A 21,971-nucleotide genomic window follows, 5' to 3' on the forward strand; every position below is an offset into this window, starting at 1 on the left:
TTAACACATTGTTAACATGAATTAACATGTTGCTTGCATGCTTTAACACATTGCTAACATATTTTTACACAATGCTAACAAATTAGCATGTTTGCTAACATTTCCTAGCTATTTGCTAGTGACAGATACTTGGTGGATGAAGCTTAAAGGGACAGTTCACCTAAAAATGGAAATTCTGTCATAATTTACTATTTTGAAGAATATGAGTATTCAAACAGATGATGAACCCCATTGACTTTCATAGTATTTTTTCCCATGGAAGTCAATGGGGTCATCAACTGTTTGGTTACAAACATTCTTCAAAATATATTTGTTTGTGTTCATCAGAAGAAAGAAACTTGGAACAACTTGAGGGAGAGTAAATGATGACAGAATTTTAATTTTTGGCTGAATTATCCCTTTAAATACTTTATAAGAGTTGTTGTATAGACGTTTTGATCCCATAGATGGAAGTCTATGGTATTTATCAGTGTTTTGATCATCTGTTTAGTGAAAACAGTAAGTTAGAAAAGATACATCAACCCATTTCAGAACAGTCTGAAGGTCTGAACCACATACAAATAATCTAGAAAAGACAAATGCTGTTCTTTCCATCTCATGCCACTATCTAGATCTACTTAATTAGACCTGTTTCATTTATTACCTGACTATCATCTGCTGGTTAATGGCTCCATCTAGTGGCAGCTGCAGGTAACACACCTGACTCTGTCTTTATTACACTGTTTAAGCTGTCACATGAAAAGTTTTGGTGAACTTTACTAGTGTTTGTGTCATAATGGGCATTATGTTTCCACTGGACTTACTCGTACAGCAGTGTCTGCTTGTGAAAGTACCTTTTGTTGAATTGAGGGTGGGAAACCGACAGACATAAAATCTAAATCTCTAGAGCTAAACCATTCAAAATCCCACCCAGTAAATCCCAAAGAAAAAAAAAAGGGGACAATTAGAGCATTTTGCATAATTTTGAGAAATATTGCATGCATTTGTGTTCCTTGCAAAGCCGTTTGCTCTATAATTAGATTTACAGTTTTTGCCTATTGCTTGAACACTTTTTGCAAAACTTCGGCTCATTGTGTCAAAACTTTACACACAAGACACAACACTAGGAAATAAACCATTCACATCTTTGTCGAATTGAAACTCTGCTATCAAAACCTAACAATCCTTTGTCAAACTGTCACTCTGGTGATAAAATGATACACACTTGCATCATATGAATACACTTTCAGATCAACACACTAGTGTACTTTATATAAAACACTGCAGTCTTTAATTTTCACTGTTTTTACAGTTTTTTCCAATTGCTAACACACAATTTTTCAAACTAGTCTGGTTTTATCAAAACACTTAACACAATTCACAAAACCACACACCCAAACTGCAAAATACCTCATATATCCTGCAAAATGAAGCACTGCAACCGAAACTACACAGAGCATTATCAAAATCAAACTTTTGCATGAAATGGCACACACTTCATTCATATTACCAGATTTTTGCCTAACCACCTACACACTGTTGGGCATAATGAAAAGCACCCCCATCTTTAGTATGCTTTGCCATAATACTAAAATATGTATCAGATTGTTCACATGCACAGAAATATTTGCAGATACACACACATGCTGTTGCAACATTTTTATTTTTTTTCCTTCACTACAGTAAACAAGTCAATACAACATAAGCACAGCAGATATATTTACATGGGACTGAACAAAAATATTCTTACAAAAAAAGTAAACTGAAAAAGAAAATTTCTGAAAAAAATATATTACAGTAAAAAAAAAAAAAACAAAAAAAAAAAGGCAAGAAAAATAATTAGGCAGAATCTTGCCGCACAGCCGGGTCTGGCCACAACGCCTCGTCAACATCACAGGCAATATCTTCCCTTGCCAGACATCGAGGGAAGAAGCGCCTTGAGTGCCTTATCCATCCCTGAATTGCACCCACATCAATCTCATCACATGCCTCTTCCATGGCCTGCACAAGAGGCATGCGCACAAAGGGCTGCCGGTCGTATACCTTCCACCGCCATGCCGAAAAGAATTCTTCTATGGGGTTCAGAAATGGTGAGTATGGTGGGAGGTATTGCACGAGAAATGTTGGGTGGTCAGCAAACCAGTTTTGGACTGGGGCTGCACGATGAAAGCTCACGTTGTCCCATACTACAACGTACCGGTTTCTTTGATGGTCTGCATCATTCATACGCTCTGATGGTATGAGAATGTTGTGAAGTCTGTCCAGAAATGTGAGAATATGGGCTGTGTTGTATGGTCCAAGTTTGGCATGACGGTGGAGGACACCATGCATATTGGAGATGGCAGCGCACATTGTGATGTTCCCACCACGTTGGCCAGGAACATCTATAATGGCTCTGTGGCCAATGAGGTTTCTCCCTCTTCTTCTGGTCTTTGCTAGGTTGAACCCAGCCTCATCTATAAAGATGAACTCATGTGGGATTGCATGAGCATCCATTTCCACTACTCCCTGAAAACAAAGAACAAAAATCACTCAATATGGTGTTATCCAGTACACTGGGAAACAATGTTGTGTGTAGTGTACTGCAGTCAATATAGTACTTACATCCACATATGCTCGTCTGAACTCTTTGTTTCTTTGAGAGTTTCTCTCAAACGGCACCTTATAAAGTTGTTTCATTCTGATTTGGTTTCGCTTGAGAATGCGAGCCAATGTGGACAGACTAACTCGTTGAATGTTGTTGAATAAGGTGTTGTCTTGGATGATGTGGCTTTGAATTTCTCGTAATCTGATTTCATTATTTTCCAAAACCAAGTTTACAATGGCAGCTTCCTGTACCCCGGTGAACATTTGGCCCCTTCCTCCACCATGGTGTCATCTCTCAGTCCTTTAGAAAAAATAAAATAAAAATATATATAGGGCTTGGACAATGCAGCCTAAATATTTTCCCCCACAGTAGAGTACATTGTACAGGAAACTTGTACAGTTCATGAATGGCTGATGTCATACACTAAGTAAACAGGTGTCACCCAACTGATACACTATGACATGGGGTATACTACATGTGTACTACATGAAATTTTGGTTACATACCTGTTCTCCAGTCTAAAGGTCCGGATGACAGAGGCGACAGTAAAACGGCTCAAGTTTGGCTGCACTCTCTGTCCAGCCTCACGCATTGTCAACCCATGGTTGATGACATGATCTACTAAGGTTGCTCTGATTTCATTTGAAAGTGTTTGTCTTCTTTGGCCATGAACTCCTCTACCTGCTCTACCGTTACCTTTCACTCTTCCTCCCCCTCTTATTCTCAACCTCCCTCTTCCTCTTCCTCTTCCTCTTCCTCTCTCTGCAATGTCTTCCATTGTTGTTGTAAAAAAAAAAGGTTCTCACCTGTGGTCTTTTCATAGTGCTTACATCCTGATTGAAGTGTTAACAATTAACCACTGAGGTGTTTGGCCAGGTGGCACATGTAATTGGCCAATTAGCTCATGTAGTGTCATTTTGAATGGCAGTGTTTTGAAATGGCAAACATGTGACTTTATGTCAGATTGTTGTGTCTTATGCAGAGAACTGTATTTAGTGAATTTAAAAAGTGCTATTTTGAAATGCAAAATGTGTGTAAAACAGAAAAAGTGTTTAGACTTTTGGAGACTTGAGAAGAAGTTTTGCTCTCTGTGTGTCAGTTTAAATAATTGTGCTGTGCATGTCATTTTAGTGTGTTAGCAATTGGAAAAAACTGTATTCAGATGACATCAAGTTTTCAAATGACATCAACTCAATACTGCACATCACAGTACTATACTTTACAGTACAGTGTACAGTAAATGCAGTGAGGCAAAAATAATATAAAAATAAAACAAAATACACTACTGTAAATACAGGATTACAGATCCTGCCGTCTGTTTGGGTCTGGCCACATGATCCACCAATGTTGCTCTAATATCATCTGAAATATTGTTCCATGCATAGCCTCTTCGACCATGTCCTACTCCTCTCTCTCTCTTTGTCTTTGTTTTTGTCTTCCTCTTCCTCTGCCTCTTACTCTCCCTGCCTCCATGCTTGCAAAGTTGTCAAAATGGCTCAACTGAGGCCTATTTGTGGTTGGCTGATTGGTGATCAGTTTTGTAAGTAAGTGTTTTTAGGTGTGTGTCTAAGTGGTTTCAATCACCCAATGTGTTTTGTATTTTGAATAGATGTATTTTCCCAATTGTACCCATGAGATTTCATTTATGAATGAAGTGTCTTATGAATGAAATAGTGTGTAATGTGCAGGAGCAAGTGTGTTGCAGAATTGCAAATGAAGTGCAAAGCAGCGCTTTTGTTTAAGGTATGGTTACACTGTTTAAGGTATAGTAACAAAAGCTTCAAGTTTTGTGACTTTGGTCAAAGCATGTGTCTATAGTGTTCAAGCGATAGGCAAAAACTGTAACTTTATTAGCAGTTTGAATTTAACTAGAAGTGTAAACAGTAACTAGATAAACTAGATATATGCTTTGGCAATATTGTATTATTTACAGTCATGCCAATAAAGCAATTTTAAATTGAATTGGATAGATAGATAGACAGATAGATAGATAGATAGATAGATAGATAGATAGATAGATAGATAGATAGATAGATAGATAGACAGACAGACAGACAGACAGACAGACAGACAGACAGACAGACAGACAGACAGATAGATAGATAGATAGATAGATAGATATTAAAATGGATAGATAGATAGATAGATAGATAGATAGATAGATATTAAAATGGATAGATAGATAGATAGATAGATAGATAGATAGATAGATAGATAGATATTAAAATGGATAGATAGATAGATAGATAGATAGATAGATAGATAGATAGATAGATAGATAGATAGATAGATATTAAAATGGATAGATAGATAGACAGATAGATAGATAGATATATAGATAGATAGATAGATAGATAGATAGATATTAAAATGGATAGATAGATAGATAGATAGATAGCATGATTTTGTACATTGCTAGCATAAATTAGCATGTTGATAGCATAATTGAACACATTGCTAGTATGTTTTAGTATGTTGCTAACACAAATTAACAAGTTGCTAATATAATACATTGATAACATGAATTAACATGTTTTACTACATTGCTAGCAAGAATGAACACTTTGCTAGTATGATATAGCATGTTCATGCCATGTTTTAACCCATTGCTAGCATGAAATAGCATGTTGTTAGCATTTAGCACATTAACATGAAATAATTTCATACCTGAACATAGTACATACCGAACTGTACCTAAACCGTGAGCCTAAAACCATGATACAAACCAAACCGTGTGTAATCTGAACCGTTGCACCCCTAATTGATAGGCTACCATGTTTTAACACATTGCTAGCATAAAAGAGCATGTTGTTAACATGTTTTAGAATATCAATAGCATGAATTAGCAAGTTTTAACACATTGCTAACAATACATAGCATGTTGTTAGCATGTTTTAGCACAAAGTTGACATGAATTAGCTATTTTTTAACATTGCTAACATTAATTAACATGTTTTAACACATTGCAACATGATTTATTTAACATGTTGCTTACATGTTTTAGCACATTTGCTTACATGTTTTCGCACATTGCTAGCATGATATAGCATGTTGATATCATGTTTTAACATGTTATCATTAAAAAGCATGTTTTAACAAATCAGGTGAATTAGCATATTTTAACACTTTACTAACATGAAATAGCATGTTCTTAGCATGTTTTAGCACATTCCTAACATGAAATAGCATGTTGTTACCATGTTAGCATGTTTTAACACATTGCTAACATGAATTAGCATGTTTTAACACATTGCTAGCATATTGCAAGCTAACATAATTATATAATTTAAATAAAAATGATTGTAAAGTGCAACCAGAGCACATGTACTCAAGCAAGAAGTATTATGACAATAACTGCTACAAAGCAAAATGTGCAAAAAATGTGACAACTACCAAGCTACCGAATTCAAGGATACAGTAGTACTCAGAGGTGCTCAATCACGATCACATGCAAAAAGTGCCGCATCACCTTTGCTTTAGTGAGATCTGCTGCACAAACAGCTGTAAAACATTAAATGCATGTACATGTAGCTTTGCCCGGGATCTTAAAAGTGGAAGTTCTAGGAATTAGTAACTTGTTCTGAGTATCAACAATAACACCTCAATGTTTCCTTTGTTCTGTTTCTCTCATAATTAAACCCGGCTTGTCTTTCAGTCTCCCGCCTCCTTATGCAACAAAACAGTGTGCAATTATGCAAACATCTAAAAAAACCTGGTCTGCAAATAAACAAGCCCAATTTACTCCTGAGTTATTTTCATGCATTCCTTTTTGAATCCATAAAAATACCCTGTTGCAATTCTTTTGAGCGACTGCTCAGTGAAAAGCATTCTTCTGCAGTCTTACATTAAGACTAATAATAGTTTTAATAGGTCTGTAAATAAAGGCTGTTTAAGAGCGGATTAAAATGACTGCGAATGGTGTAATTAAAATTCAGTGGTGAGGTTTGAACTTGGCAGAACTTGACTACACTTCACAACCTTCAGCACAAAGCACATTCACGTCTGCTTAGGCGAAGCTCGGGTTTATTAAGGATGTGATTTGAATCCACCCGACTCATTCAGCCTGGAGAATAACGTGAACTATAGACGAGAACATGATGCACAATTATTACACATTAATCTACATGTATTTACATATAAATTGTTATACAATTTTCAGCAGTTAATACAGGTATAATCGCTTCACATGCTTTATTTTGTAGATAATATAAGACTTTTTCGGTTGTTTTGAATACTTTTTTTTTTACAATAAATTGATACTTATATTCATCAAGGATGCATTCAATTGATCAAAAGTTACAGTAAAGACATTTATAATGTTACAAAAGATTCTATTTCAAATGAATGCTGTTCTTTTGAATATTCTATTCATCAAAGAATGCTGAAAAATAAAATAAAATAAAATAAAATAAGATAATACAATAAAGTAATTAACACAAAAACGACCCAAACGCTGGGTTGTTACATCTGACCCAGGATCCGTGTAACACAAAAACTACCCAAACACTGGGTTGTTACGTCTGACCCAGGAGCTGGGTAACACAAAAACTACCAAAACGCTGGGTTGTTATGTCTGACCCAGGAGCTAGATAACACAAAAAACACTCAAACACTGGGTTGTTACGTCTGACCCAGGATCTGTATAACACAAAAACTACCCAAACACTGGGTTGTTACGTCTGACCCAGGAGCCGGGTAACACAAAAACTACCCAAATGCTGAGTTGTTACGTCTGACCCAGGATCCGTGTAACACAAAAACTACCCAAATGCTGAGTTGTTACGTCTGACCCAGGAGCTGGGTAACACAAAAACTACCCAAATGCTGAGTTGTTACGTCTGACCCAGGATCCGTGTAACACAAAAACTACCCAAATGCTGAGTTGTTACGTCTGACCCAGGATCCGTGTAACACAAAAACTACCAAAACGCTGGGTTGTTATGTCTGACCCAGGAGCTGGGTAACACAAAAAACACTCAAACACTGGGTTGTTACCTCTGACCCAGGATCTGTGTAACACAAAAACTACCCAAATGCTGAGTTGTTACGTCTGACCCAGGATCCGTGTAACACAAAAACTACCCAAATGCTGAGTTGTTACGTCTGACCCAGGATCTGGGTAACACAAAAAACACCCAAATGCTGGGTTGTAACGTCTGACCCAGGAACTGTGTAACACAAAAACCACCCAAACGCTGGGTTGTTACGTCTGACCCAGGAGCCGGGTAACACAAAAACTACCAAAACGCTGGGTTGTTACGTCTGACCCAGGAGCTGGGTAACACAAAAACTACCCAAACACTGGGTTGTTATGTCTGACCCAGGAGCTAGATAACACAAAAAACACTCAAACACTGGGTTGTTACGGAGCTGGGTAACACAAAAACCACCCAAATGCTGGGTTGTTACGTCTGACCCAGGATCTGTGTAACACAAAAACTACCCAAAAGCTGGGTTGTTACGTCTGACCCAGGATCTGTGTAACACAAAAACCACCCAAACGCTGGGTTTTTATGTCTGACCCAGGAGCCGGGTCACACAGAAACTACCCAAACGCTGGGTTGTTACGTCTGACCCAAGAGCTGGGTGACACAAAAACTACCCAAATGCTGGGTTGTTACGTCTGACCCAGGAGCTGGGTAACACAAAAACCACCCAAACACTTGTTGCGTCTGACCCAGGAGCCGGGTAACACAAAAACCACCCAAACTCTGGGTTGTTACGTCTGACCCAGGATCTGTGTAACACAAAAACCACCCAAACGCTGAGTTGTTAGGTCTGACCCAGCATCTGGGTAACACAAAAACCACCAAAACGCTGGGTTGTTATGTCTGACCCAGCATCTGGGTAACACAAAAACCACCAAAACGCTGGGTTGTTATGTCTGACCCAGGATCTGGGTAACACAAAAACCACCCAAACACTGGGTTGTAACGTCTGACCCAGGATCTGGGTAACACAAAAACCACCCAAACACTGGGTTGTAACGTCTGACCAGGACCTGGGTAACACAAAACCACCCAAATGCTGGGTTGTAACATCTGACCCAGGAGCTGGGTAACACAAAACCACCCAAACACTGGCTTGTACCGTCTGACCCAGGATCTGGGTAACGCAAAACCACCCAAATGCTGGGTTGTTACGTGTGACCCAGGAGCTGGGTAATGCAAAAACCACCCAAATGCTGGGTTGTTACGTCTGACCCAGGATCTGAGTAACACAAAAACCACCCAAACACTGAGTTTTTACGTCTGATCCAGGATCTGAGTAACACAAAAACCACCCAAATGCTGGGTTGTAACATCTGACCCAGAAGCTGGGTAACACAAAACCACCCAAACACTGGGTTGTACCGTCTGACCCAGGATCTGGGTAACGCAAAACCACCCAAATGCTGGGTTGTTACGTATGACCCAAGAGCTGGGTAATGCAAAAACCACCCAAATGCTGGTTTGTTACGTCTGACCCAGGATCTGAGTAACACAAAAACCACCCAAACGCTGAGTTTTTACGTCTGACCCAGGATCTGAGTAACACAAAAACCACCCAAACGCTGAGTTTTTACGTCTGATCCAGGATCTGGGTAACACAAAAACCACCCAAATGCTGGGTTGTTACGTCTGACCCAGGATCTGGGTAACACAAAAACCACCCAAACGCTGAGTTGTTACGTCTGATCCAGGATCTGGGTAACACAAAAACCACCCCAGGAGCTGGGTAACACAAAAACCACCCAAATGCTGGGTTGTTACGTCTGTCCCAGGATCTGGGTAACACAAAAACCACCCAAACGCTGAGTTGTTACATCTGATCCAGGATGTGGGTAACACAAAACCAGCCAAACGCTGAGTTGTTACGTCTGATCCAAGAGCTGGGTAACACAAAACCTCCCAAACGCTGAGTTGTTACGTCTGATCCAGGATCTGGGTAAGACAAAAACCACCCAAACGCTGGGTTGTTACGTCTGACCGAGGATCTGGGTAACACAAAAACCACCCAAACGCTGAGTTGTTACGTCTGACTCAGGATCTAGGTAACACAAAACCACCCAAATGCTGAGTTGTTACGTCTGACCCAGGATCTGTGTAACACAAAAACCACCCAAACGCTGAGTTGTTAGGTCTGACCCAGGAGCTGGGTAACACAAAAACCACCCTAACGCTGAGTTGTTACGTCTGACCCAGGATCTGGGTAACACAAAAACCACCCAACCGCTGAATTGTTACGTCTGATCCAGGATCTGGGTAACAAAAACCACCCAAACGCTGGGTTGTTACGTCTGACCCAGGATCTGGGTAACACAAAAACCACCCAAACGCTGAGTTGTTACGTCTGACCAAGTATCTGGGTAACTCAAAAACCACCCAACCGCTGAGTTTTTACGTCTGACCCAGGAGCTTGGTAACTCAAAAACCACCCAAACACTGGGTTATTACGTCTGACCCAGGATCTGGGTAACACAAAAACCACCCAACTGCTGAGTTGTTACGTCTGATCCAGGATCTGGGTAACACAAAAACCACCCAAACGCTGGGTTGTTACGTCTGACCCAGGATCTGGGTAACACAAAAACCACCCAAACGCTGAGTTGTTAGGTCTGACCCAGGAGCTGGGTAACACAAAAACCACCAAAACGCTGGGTTGTTAGGTCTGACCCAGGATCTGGGTAACACAAAAACCACCCAAACGCTGAGTTGTTAGGTCTGACCCAGGATCTTGGGAACACAAAAACCACCCAAACGCTGAGTTGTTACGTCTGACCAAGTATCTGGGTACCTCAAAAACCACCCAACCGCTGAGTTTTTACGTCTGACCCAGGAGCTGGGTAACTCAAAAACCACCCAAATGCTGGGTTGTTACGTCTGACCCAGGAGCTGGGTAACACAAAAACCACCCAAATGCTGGGTTGTTAGGTCTGACCCAAGATCTCGGGAACACAAAATCCACCCAAACACTGGGTTGTTGCATCTGACCCAGGATCTCGGGAACACAAAATCCACCCAAACACTGGGTTGTTACATCTGACCCAGGATCTGGGTAACACAAAAACCACCAAAACGCTGGGTTGTTAGGTCTGACCCAAGATCTCGGGAACACAAAAACCACCCAAACACTGGGTTATTACGTCTGACCCAGGATCTGGGTAAAACAAAAACCACCCAAACGCTGAGTTGTTACGTCTGACCCAGGATCTGGGTAACACAAAAACCACCCAACCGCTGAGTTGTTACGTCTGATCAAGGATCTGGGTAACAAAAAAACCATCCCAGGAGCTGGGTAAAACAAAAACCACCCAAATGCTGAGTTGTTACGTCTGACCCAGGATCTGGGTAACACAAAAACTACCCAAACGCTGAGTTGTTACGTCTGACCCAGGATCTGGGTAACACAAAAAACACCCAAACGCTGAGTTGTTTCATCTGACCCAGGATCTGGGTAACACAAAAACTACCCAAACACTGGGTTGTTACGTCTGACCCAGGATCTGGGTAACACAAAAAACACCCAAACGCTGAGTTGTTACATCTGACCCAGGATCTGGGTAACACAAAAACTACCCAAACACTGGGTTGTTACGTCTGACCCAGGATCTGTGTAACACAAAAACTACCCAAAAACTGGGTTGTTATGTCTGACCCAGGATCTGTGTAACACAAAAACTACCCAAAAACTGGGTTGTTGCGTCTGACCCAGGATCTGGGTAACGAAAAAACCACCAAAACGCTGGGTTGTTACGTCTGACCCAGGATCTGGGTAACACAAAAACTACCCAAACACTGGGTTGTTACGTCTGACCCAGGAGCCGGGTAACACAAAAACTACCCAAATGCTGAGTTGTTACGTCTGACCCAGGATCCGTGTAACACAAAAACTACCCAAATGCTGAGTTGTTACGTCTGACCCAGGAGCTGGGTAACACAAAAACTACCCAAATGCTGAGTTGTTACGTCTGACCCAGGATCCGTGTAACACAAAAACTACCAAAACGCTGGGTTGTTATGTCTGACCCAGGAGCTGGGTAACACAAAAAACACTCAAACACTGGGTTGTTACCTCTGACCCAGGATCTGTGTAACACAAAAACTACCCAAATGCTGAGTTGTTACGTCTGACCCAGGATCCGTGTAACACAAAAACTACCCAAATGCTGAGTTGTTACGTCTGACCCAGGATCTGGGTAACACAAAAAACACCCAAATGCTGGGTTGTAACGTCTGACCCAGGAACTGTGTAACACAAAAACCACCCAAACGCTGGGTTGTTACGTCTGACCCAGGAGCCGGGTAACACAAAAACTACCAAAACGCTGGGTTGTTACGTCTGACCCAGGAGCTGGGTAACACAAAAACTACCCAAACACTGGGTTGTTATGTCTGACCCAGGAGCTAGATAACACAAAAAACACTCAAACACTGGGTTGTTACGGAGCTGGGTAACACAAAAACCACCCAAATGCTGGGTTGTTACGTCTGACCCAGGATCTGTGTAACACAAAAACTACCCAAAAGCTGGGTTGTTACGTCTGACCCAGGATCTGTGTAACACAAAAACCACCCAAACGCTGGGTTTTTATGTCTGACCCAGGAGCCGGGTCACACAGAAACTACCCAAACGCTGGGTTGTTACGTCTGACCCAAGAGCTGGGTAACACAAAAACCACCAAAACGCTGGGTTGTTATGTCTGACCCAGGATCTGGGTAACACAAAAACCACCCAAACACTGGGTTGTAACGTCTGACCCAGGATCTGGGTAACACAAAAACCACCCAAACACTGGGTTGTAACGTCTGACCAGGACCTGGGTAACACAAAACCACCCAAATGCTGGGTTGTAACATCTGACCCAGGAGCTGGGTAACACAAAACCACCCAAACACTGGCTTGTACCGTCTGACCCAGGATCTGGGTAACGCAAAACCACCCAAATGCTGGGTTGTTACGTGTGACCCAGGAGCTGGGTAATGCAAAAACCACCCAAATGCTGGGTTGTTACGTCTGACCCAGGATCTGAGTAACACAAAAACCACCCAAACACTGAGTTTTTACGTCTGATCCAGGATCTGAGTAACACAAAAACCACCCAAATGCTGGGTTGTAACATCTGACCCAGAAGCTGGGTAACACAAAACCACCCAAACACTGGGTTGTACCGTCTGACCCAGGATCTGGGTAACGCAAAACCACCCAAATGCTGGGTTGTTACGTATGACCCAGGAGCTGGGTAATGCAAAAACCACCCAAATGCTGGTTTGTTACGTCTGACCCAGGATCTGAGTAACACAAAAACCACCCAAACGCTGAGTTTTTACGTCTGACCCAGGATCTGAGTAACACAAAAACCACCCAAACGCTGAGTTTTTACGTCTGATCCAGGATCTGGGTAACACAAAAACCACCCAAATGCTGGGTTGTTACGTCTGACCCAGGATCTGGGTAACACAAAAACCACCCAAACGCTGAGTTGTTACGTCTGATCCAGGATCTGGGTAACACAAAAACCACCCCAGGAGCTGGGTAACACAAAAACCACCCAAATGCTGGGTTGTTACGTCTGTCCCAGGATCTGGGTAACACAAAAACCACCCAAACGCTGAGTTGTTACATCTGATCCAGGATGTGGGTAACACAAAACCAGCCAAACGCTGAGTTGTTACGTCTGATCCAAGAGCTGGGTAACACAAAACCTCCCAAACGCTGAGTTGTTACGTCTGATCCAGGATCTGGGTAAGACAAAAACCACCCAAACGCTGGGTTGTTACGTCTGACCGAGGATCTGGGTAACACAAAAACCACCCAAACGCTGAGTTGTTACGTCTGACTCAGGATCTAGGTAACACAAAACCACCCAAATGCTGAGTTGTTACGTCTGACCCAGGATCTGTGTAACACAAAAACCACCCAAACGCTGAGTTGTTAGGTCTGACCCAGGAGCTGGGTAACACAAAAACCACCCTAACGCTGAGTTGTTACGTCTGACCCAGGATCTGGGTAACACAAAAACCACCCAACCGCTGAATTGTTACGTCTGATCCAGGATCTGGGTAACGAAAAAACCACCAAAACGCTGGGTTGTTACGTCTGACCCAGGATCTGGGTAACACAAAAACCACCCAAACGCTGAGTTGTTACGTCTGACCAAGTATCTGGGTAACTCAAAAACCACCCAACCGCTGAGTTTTTACGTCTGACCCAGGAGCTTGGTAACTCAAAAACCACCCAAACACTGGGTTATTACGTCTGACCCAGGATCTGGGTAACACAAAAACCACCCAACTGCTGAGTTGTTACGTCTGATCCAGGATCTGGGTAACACAAAAACCACCCAAACGCTGGGTTGTTACGTCTGACCCAGGATCTGGGTAACACAAAAACCACCCAAACGCTGAGTTGTTAGGTCTGACCCAGGAGCTGGGTAACACAAAAACCACCAAAACGCTGGGTTGTTAGGTCTGACCCAGGATCTGGGTAACACAAAAACCACCCAAACGCTGAGTTGTTAGGTCTGACCCAGGATCTCGGGAACACAAAAACCACCCAAACGCTGAGTTGTTACGTCTGACCAAGTATCTGGGTACCTCAAAAACCACCCAACCGCTGAGTTTTTACGTCTGACCCAGGAGCTGGGTAACTCAAAAACCACCCAAATGCTGGGTTGTTACGTCTGACCCAGGAGCTGGGTAACACAAAAACCACCCAAATGCTGGGTTGTTAGGTCTGACCCAAGATCTCGGGAACACAAAATCCACCCAAACACTGGGTTGTTGCATCTGACCCAGGATCTCGGGAACACAAAATCCACCCAAACACTGGGTTGTTACATCTGACCCAGGATCTGGGTAACACAAAAACCACCAAAACGCTGGGTTGTTAGGTCTGACCCAAGATCTCGGGAACACAAAAACCACCCAAACACTGGGTTATTACGTCTGACCCAGGATCTGGGTAAAACAAAAACCACCCAAACGCTGAGTTGTTACGTCTGACCCAGGATCTGGGTAACACAAAAACCACCCAACCGCTGAGTTGTTACGTCTGATCAAGGATCTGGGTAACACAAAAACCATCCCAGGAGCTGGGTAAAACAAAAACCACCCAAATGCTGAGTTGTTACGTCTGACCCAGGATCTGGGTAACACAAAAACTACCCAAACGCTGAGTTGTTACGTCTGACCCAGGATCTGGGTAACACAAAAAACACCCAAACGCTGAGTTGTTTCATCTGACCCAGGATCTGGGTAACACAAAAACTACCCAAACACTGGGTTGTTACGTCTGACCCAGGATCTGGGTAACACAAAAAACACCCAAACGCTGAGTTGTTACATCTGACCCAGGATCTGGGTAACACAAAAACTACCCAAACACTGGGTTGTTACGTCTGACCCAGGATCTGTGTAACACAAAAACTACCCAAAAACTGGGTTGTTATGTCTGACCCAGGATCTGTGTAACACAAAAACTACCCAAAAACTGGGTTGTTGCGTCTGACCCAGGATCTGGGTAACGAAAAAACCACCAAAACGCTGGGTTGTTACGTCTGACCCAGGATCTGGGTAACACAAAAACCACCCAAACGCTGAGTTGTTACGTCTGACCAAGTATCTGGGTAACTCAAAAACCACCCAACCGCTGAGTTTTTACGTCTGACCCAGGAGCTGGGTAACTCAAAAACCACCCAAACACTGGGTTATTACGTCTGACCCAGGATCTGGGTAACACAAAAACCACCCAACTGCTGAGTTGTTACGTCTGATCCAGGATCTGGGTAACACAAAAACCACCAAAACGCTGGGTTGTTACGTCTGACCCAGGATCTGGGTAACACAAAAACCACCCAAACGCTGAGTTGTTACGTCTGACCAAGTATCTGGGTAACTCAAAAACCACCCAACCGCTGAGTTTTTACGTCTGACCCAGGAGCTGGGTAACTCAAAAACCACCCAAACACTGGGTTATTACGTCTGACCCAGGATCTGGGTAACACAAAAACCACCCAACTGCTGAGTTGTTACGTCTGATCCAGGATCTGGGTAACACAAAAACCACCCAAACGCTGGGTTGTTACGTCTGACCCAGGATCTGGGTAACACAAAAACCACCCAAACGCTGAGTTGTTAGGTCTGACCCAGGAGCTGGGTAACACAAAAACCACCCAAACGCTGAGTTGTTAGGTCTGACCCAGGATCTCGGGAACACAAAAACCACCCAAACGCTGAGTTGTTACGTCTGACCAAGTATCTGGGTACCTCAAAAACCACCCAACCGCTGAGTTTTTACGTCTGACCCAGGAGCTGGGTAACTCAAAAACCACCCAAATGCTGGGTTGTTACGTCTGACCCAGGAGCTGGGTAACACAAAAACCACCCAAATGCTGGGTTGTTAGGTCTGACCCAAGATCTCGGGAACACAAAATCCACCCAAACACTGGGTTGTTGCATCTGACCCAGGATCTCGGGAACACAAAATCCACCCAAACACTGGGTTGTTACATCTGACCCAGGATCTGGGTAACACAAAAACCACCAAAACGCTGGGTTGTTAGGTCTGACCCAAGATCTCGGGAACACAAAAACCACCCAAACACTGGGTTATTACGTCTGACCCAGGATCTGGGTAAAACAAAAACCACCCAAACGCTGAGTTGTTACGTCTGACCCAGGATCTGGGTAACACAAAAACCACCCAACCGCTGAGTTGTTACGTCTGATCAAGGATCTGGGTAACACAAAAACCATCCCAGGAGCTGGGTAAAACAAAAACCACCCAAATGCTGAGTTGTTACGTCTGACCCAGGATCTGGGTAACACAAAAACTACCCAAACGCTGAGTTGTTACGTCTGACCCAGGATCTGGGTAACACAAAAAACACCCAAACGCTGAGTTGTTTCATCTGACCCAGGATCTGGGTAACACAAAAACTACCCAAACACTGGGTTGTTACGTCTGACCCAGGATCTGGGTAACACAAAAAACACCCAAACGCTGAGTTGTTACATCTGACCCAGGATCTGGGTAACACAAAAACTACCCAAACACTGGGTTGTTACGTCTGACCCAGGATCTGTGTAACACAAAAACTACCCAAAAACTGGGTTGTTATGTCTGACCCAGGATCTGTGTAACACAAAAACTACCCAAAAACTGGGTTGTTGCGTGTGACCCAGGATCTGTGTAACACAAAAACCACCCAAACACTGGGTTGTTACGTCTGACCCAGGAGCCGGGTAACACAGGAACTACCCAAACGCTGGGTTGTTACGTCTGACCCAGGAGCTGGGTAACACAAAAACCACCCAAATGCTGGTTTGTTAGGTCTGACGCAGGATCTGTGTAACACAAAAACTACCTAAATGCTGAGTTGTTACTTCTGATCCAGGATCTGGGTAACACAAAAACCACCCAAACGCTGAGTTGTTATGTCTGATCCAGGATCTGGGTAACACAAAAACCACTCCAGGAGCTGGGTAACACAAAAACCACCCAAATGCTGGGTTGTTACGTCTGACCCAGGAGCTGGGTAACACAAAAACCACCAAAATGCTGGGTTGTTACGTCTGACCCAGGATCTGGGTAACACAAAAACCACCCAAACGCTGAGCTGTTACATCTGATCCAGGATGTGGGTAACACAAAACCAGCCAAACGCTGAGTTGTTACGTCTGTTCCAGGATCTGGTAACACAAAAACCACCCAAACGCTGAGTTGTTACGTCTGATCCAAGAGCTGGGTAACACAAAACTACCCAAATGCTGGGTTGTTACGTCTGACCCAGGATCTGTGTAACACAAAAACTACCCAAAAACTGGGTTGTTCAACTGACCCAGGATCTGTGTAACACAAAAACTACCCAAACGCTGAGTTGTTACGTCTGACCCAGGATCTGGGTAACACAAAAACCACCCAAACCCTGAGTTGTTACGTCTGACCCAGGATCTGGGTAACACAAAAATCACCCAAACGCTGAGTTGTTACGTCTGACCCAGGATCTGGGTAACACAAAAACCACCCAAACGCTGAGTTGTTACGTCTGACCCAGGATCTGGGTAACACAAAAACTACCCAAACGCTGAGTTGTTATGTCTGACCCAGGATCTGGGTAACACAAAAAACACCCAAACGCTGAGTTGTTACATCTGACCCAGGATCTGGGTAACACAAAAACTACCCAAACACTGGGTTGTTACGTCTGACCCAGGAGCTGGGTAACACAAAAACTACCCAAATGCTGAGTTGTTACTTCTGACCCAGGAGCTGGGTAACACAAAAACCACCCAAATGCTGAGTTGTTACGTCTGTTCCAGGATCTGGGTAACACAAAAAAAACACCCAAACGCTGAGTTGTTACGTCTGATCCAAGAGCCGGGTAACACAAAACCACCCAAATGCTGGGTTGTTACGTCTGACCCAGGATCTGGGTAACACAAAAAACACCCAAACGCTGAGTTGTTACATCTGACCCAGGATCTGGGTAACACAAAAACTACCCAAACACTGGGTTGTTACGTCTGACCCAGGAGCTGGGTAACACAAAAACTACCCAAATGCTGAGTTGTTACTTCTGACCCAGGAGCTGGGTAACACAAAAACCACCCAAATGCTGGGTCGTTACATCTGACCCAGGAGCTGGGTAACACAAAAACCACCCAAACGCTGAGCTGTTATGTCTGACCCAGGGTCTGTGTAACACAAAAACTACCCAAACGCTGAGTTGTTACGTCTGACTCAGGATCTAGGTAACACAAAACCACCCAAATGCTGGGTTGTTACGTCTGACCCAGGATCTGTGTAACACAAAAACCACCCAAACGCTGAGTTGTTAGGTCTGACTCAGGAGCTGGGTAACACAAAAACCACCAAAACGCTGGGTTGTTAGGTCTGACCCAGGATCTCGGGAACACAAAAACCACCCAAACACTGGGTTGTTACGTCTGACCCAGGATCTGGGTAACACAAAAACCACCCAAACGCTGAGTTGTTACTTCTGACCCAGGATCTGGGTAACACAAAAACCACCCAAACGCTGAGTTGTTACGTCTGATCCAGGATCTGGGTAACACAAAAACCACCCCAGGAGCTGGGTAACACAAAAACCACCAAAATGCTGGGTTGTTACGTCTGACCCAGGATCTGGGTAACACAAAAACCAGCCAAACGCTGAGTTGTTACGTCTGTTCCAGGATCTGGGTAACACAAAAACCACCCAAACGCTGAGTTGTTACGTCTGATCCAAGAGCTGGGTATCACAAAACCACCCAAATGCTGGGTTGTTACGTCTGACCCAGGATCTGTGTAACACAAAAACCACCCAAACACTGGGTTGTTACGTCTGACCCAGGAGCCGGGTAACACAGGAACTACCCAAACGCTGGGTTGTTACGTCTGACCCAGGAGCTGGGTAACACAAAAACCACCCAAATGCTGGTTTGTTAGGTCTGACGCAGGATCTGTGTAACACAAAAACTACCTAAATGCTGAGTTGTTACGTCTGACTCAGGATCTAGGTAGCACAAAACTACCCAAATGCTGGGTTGTTAGGTCTGACCCAGGATCTCGGGAACACAAAAACCACCCAAACACTGGGTTGTTACGTCTGACCCAGGATCTGGGTAACACAAAAACCACCCAAACACTGGGTTGTTACGTCTGACCCAGGATCTGGGTAACACAAAACCACCCAAACGCTGAGTTGTTACTTCTGACCCAGGATATGGGTAACACAAAAACCACCCAAACGCTGAGTTGTTACGTCTGATCCAGGATCTGGGTAACACAAAAACCACCCCAGGAGCTGGGTAACACAAAAACCACCCAAACGCTGAGTTGTTACTTCTGACCCAGGATATGGGTAACACAAAAACCACCCAAACGCTGAGTTGTTACGTCTGATCCAGGATCTGGGTAACACAAAAACCACCCCAGGAGCTGGGTAACACAAAAACCACCAAAATGCTGGGTTGTTACGTCTGACCCAGGATCTGGGTAACACAAAAACCAGCCAAACGCTGAGTTGTTACGTCTGTTCCAGGATCTGGGTAACACAAAAACCACCCAAACGCTGAGTTGTTACGTCTGATCCAAGAGCTGGGTATCACAAAACCACCCAAATGCTGGGTTGTTACGTCTGACCCAGGATCTGTGTAACACAAAAACTACCCAAAAACTTGGTTGTTACGTCTGACCCAGGATCTGTGTAACACAAAAACCACCCAAACACTGGGTTGTTACGTCTGACCCAGGAGCCGGGTAACACAGGAACTACCCAAACGCTGGGTTGTTAAGTCTGACCCAGGAGCTGGGTAACACAAAAACCACCCAAATGCTGGTTTGTTAGGTCTGACGCAGGATCTGTGTAACACAAAAACTACCTAAATGCTGAGTTGTTACTTCTGATCCAGGATCTGGGTAACACAAAAACCACCCAAACGCTGAGTTGTTATGTCTGATCCAGGATCTGGGTAACACAAAAACCACTCCAGGAGCTGGGTAACACAAAAACCACCCAAATGCTGGGTTGTTACGTCTGACCCAGGAGCTGGGTAACACAAAAACCACCAAAATGCTGGGTTGTTACGTCTGACCCAGGATCTGGGTAACACAAAAACCACCCAAACGCTGAGCTGTTACATCTGATCCAGGATGTGGGTAACACAAAACCAGCCAAACGCTGAGTTGTTACGTCTGTTCCAGGATCTGGTAACACAAAAACCACCCAAACGCTGAGTTGTTACGTCTGATCCAAGAGCTGGGTAACACAAAACTACCCAAATGCTGGGTTGTTACGTCTGACCCAGGATCTGTGTAACACAAAAACTACCCAAAAACTGGGTTGTTCAACTGACCCAGGATCTGTGTAACACAAAAATCACCCAAACGCTGAGTTGTTATGTCTGACCCAGGATCTGGGTAACAGAAAAACCACCCAAACGCTGAGTTGTTACGTCTGACCCAGGATCTGGGTAACACAAAAACCACCCAAACCCTGAGTTGTTACGTCTGACCCAGGATCTGGGTAACACAAAAATCACCCAAACGCTGAGTTGTTACGTCTGACCCAGGATCTGGGTAACACAAAAACCACCCAAACGCTGAGTTGTTACGTCTGACCCAGGATCTGGGTAACACAAAAACTACCCAAACGCTGAGTTGTTATGTCTGACCCAGGATCTGGGTAACACAAAAAACACCCAAACACTGAGTTGTTACATCTGACCCAGGATCTGGGTAACACAAAAACTACCCAAACACTGGGTTGTTACGTCTGACCCAGGAGCTGGGTAACACAAAAACTACCCAAATGCTGAGTTGTTACTTCTGACCCAGGAGCTGGGTAACACAAAAACCACCCAAATGCTGAGTTGTTACGTCTGTTCCAGGATCTGGGTAACACAAAAAACACCCAAACGCTGAGTTGTTACGTCTGATCCAAGAGCCGGGTAACACAAAACCACCCAAATGCTGGGTTGTTATGTCTGACCCAGGATCTGGGTAACACAAAAAACACCCAAACGCTGAGTTGTTACATCTGACCCAGGATCTGGGTAACACAAAAACTACCCAAACACTGGGTTGTTACGTCTGACCCAGGAGCTGGGTAACACAAAAACTACCCAAATGCTGAGTTGTTACTTCTGACCCAGGAGCTGGGTAACACAAAAACCACCCAAATGCTGGGTCGTTACATCTGACCCAGGAGCTGGGTAACACAAAAACCACCCAAACGCTGAGCTGTTATGTCTGACCCAGGATCTGTGTAACACAAAAACTACCTAAATGCTGAGTTGTTACTTCTGACCCAGGGTCTGTGTAACACAAAAACTACCCAAACGCTGAGTTGTTACGTCTGACTCAGGATCTAGGTAACACAAAACCACCCAAATGCTGGGTTGTTACGTCTGACCCAGGATCTGTGTAACACAAAAACCACCCAAACGCTGAGTTGTTAGGTCTGACTCAGGAGCTGGGTAACACAAAAACCACCAAAACGCTGGGTTGTTAGGTCTGACCCAGGATCTCGGGAACACAAAAACCACCCAAACACTGGGTTGTTACGTCTGACCCAGGATCTGGGTAACACAAAAACCACCCAAACGCTGAGTTGTTACTTCTGACCCAGGATCTGGGTAACACAAAAACCACCCAAACGCTGAGTTGTTATGTCTGATCCAGGATCTGGGTAACACAAAAACCACCCCAGGAGCTGGGTAACACAAAAACCACCAAAATGCTGGGTTGTTACGTCTGACCCAGGATCTGGGTAACACAAAAACCAGCCAAACGCTGAGTTGTTACGTCTGTTCCAGGATCTGGGTAACACAAAAACCACCCAAACGCTGAGTTGTTACGTCTGATCCAAGAGCTGGGTATCACAAAACCACCCAAATGCTGGGTTGTTACGTCTGACCCA

General features: G+C 43.8%; 1 protein-coding gene across 8 annotated transcripts in view; it reads right to left on the reverse strand.

Annotated features, from left to right (window-relative positions):
• Positions 1-1,817: 1,817 nt before the first annotated feature.
• The window catches only part of LOC137019268 (uncharacterized), a 98,762-nt gene continuing 78,608 nt past the window's right edge, over positions 1,818-21,971 (reverse strand). For all 8 annotated transcript variants that reach the window (XM_067384544.1, XM_067384546.1, XM_067384545.1 and 5 more), the window contains 2 exons: positions 2,584-2,866; positions 1,818-2,487 (listed from right to left, as the gene is read on the reverse strand). In XM_067384544.1, coding sequence (XP_067240645.1) covers positions 1,819-2,487; positions 2,584-2,829 — 915 coding nt within the window. In that variant the 5' untranslated portion in view covers positions 2,830-2,866 and the 3' untranslated portion in view covers position 1,818. The remainder of the gene's footprint in view (positions 2,488-2,583; positions 2,867-21,971) is intronic.

This window comes from Chanodichthys erythropterus, chromosome 4, assembly GCF_024489055.1.
Source record: "Chanodichthys erythropterus isolate Z2021 chromosome 4, ASM2448905v1, whole genome shotgun sequence".
Taxonomy (NCBI): Eukaryota; Metazoa; Chordata; class Actinopteri; order Cypriniformes; family Xenocyprididae; genus Chanodichthys; species Chanodichthys erythropterus.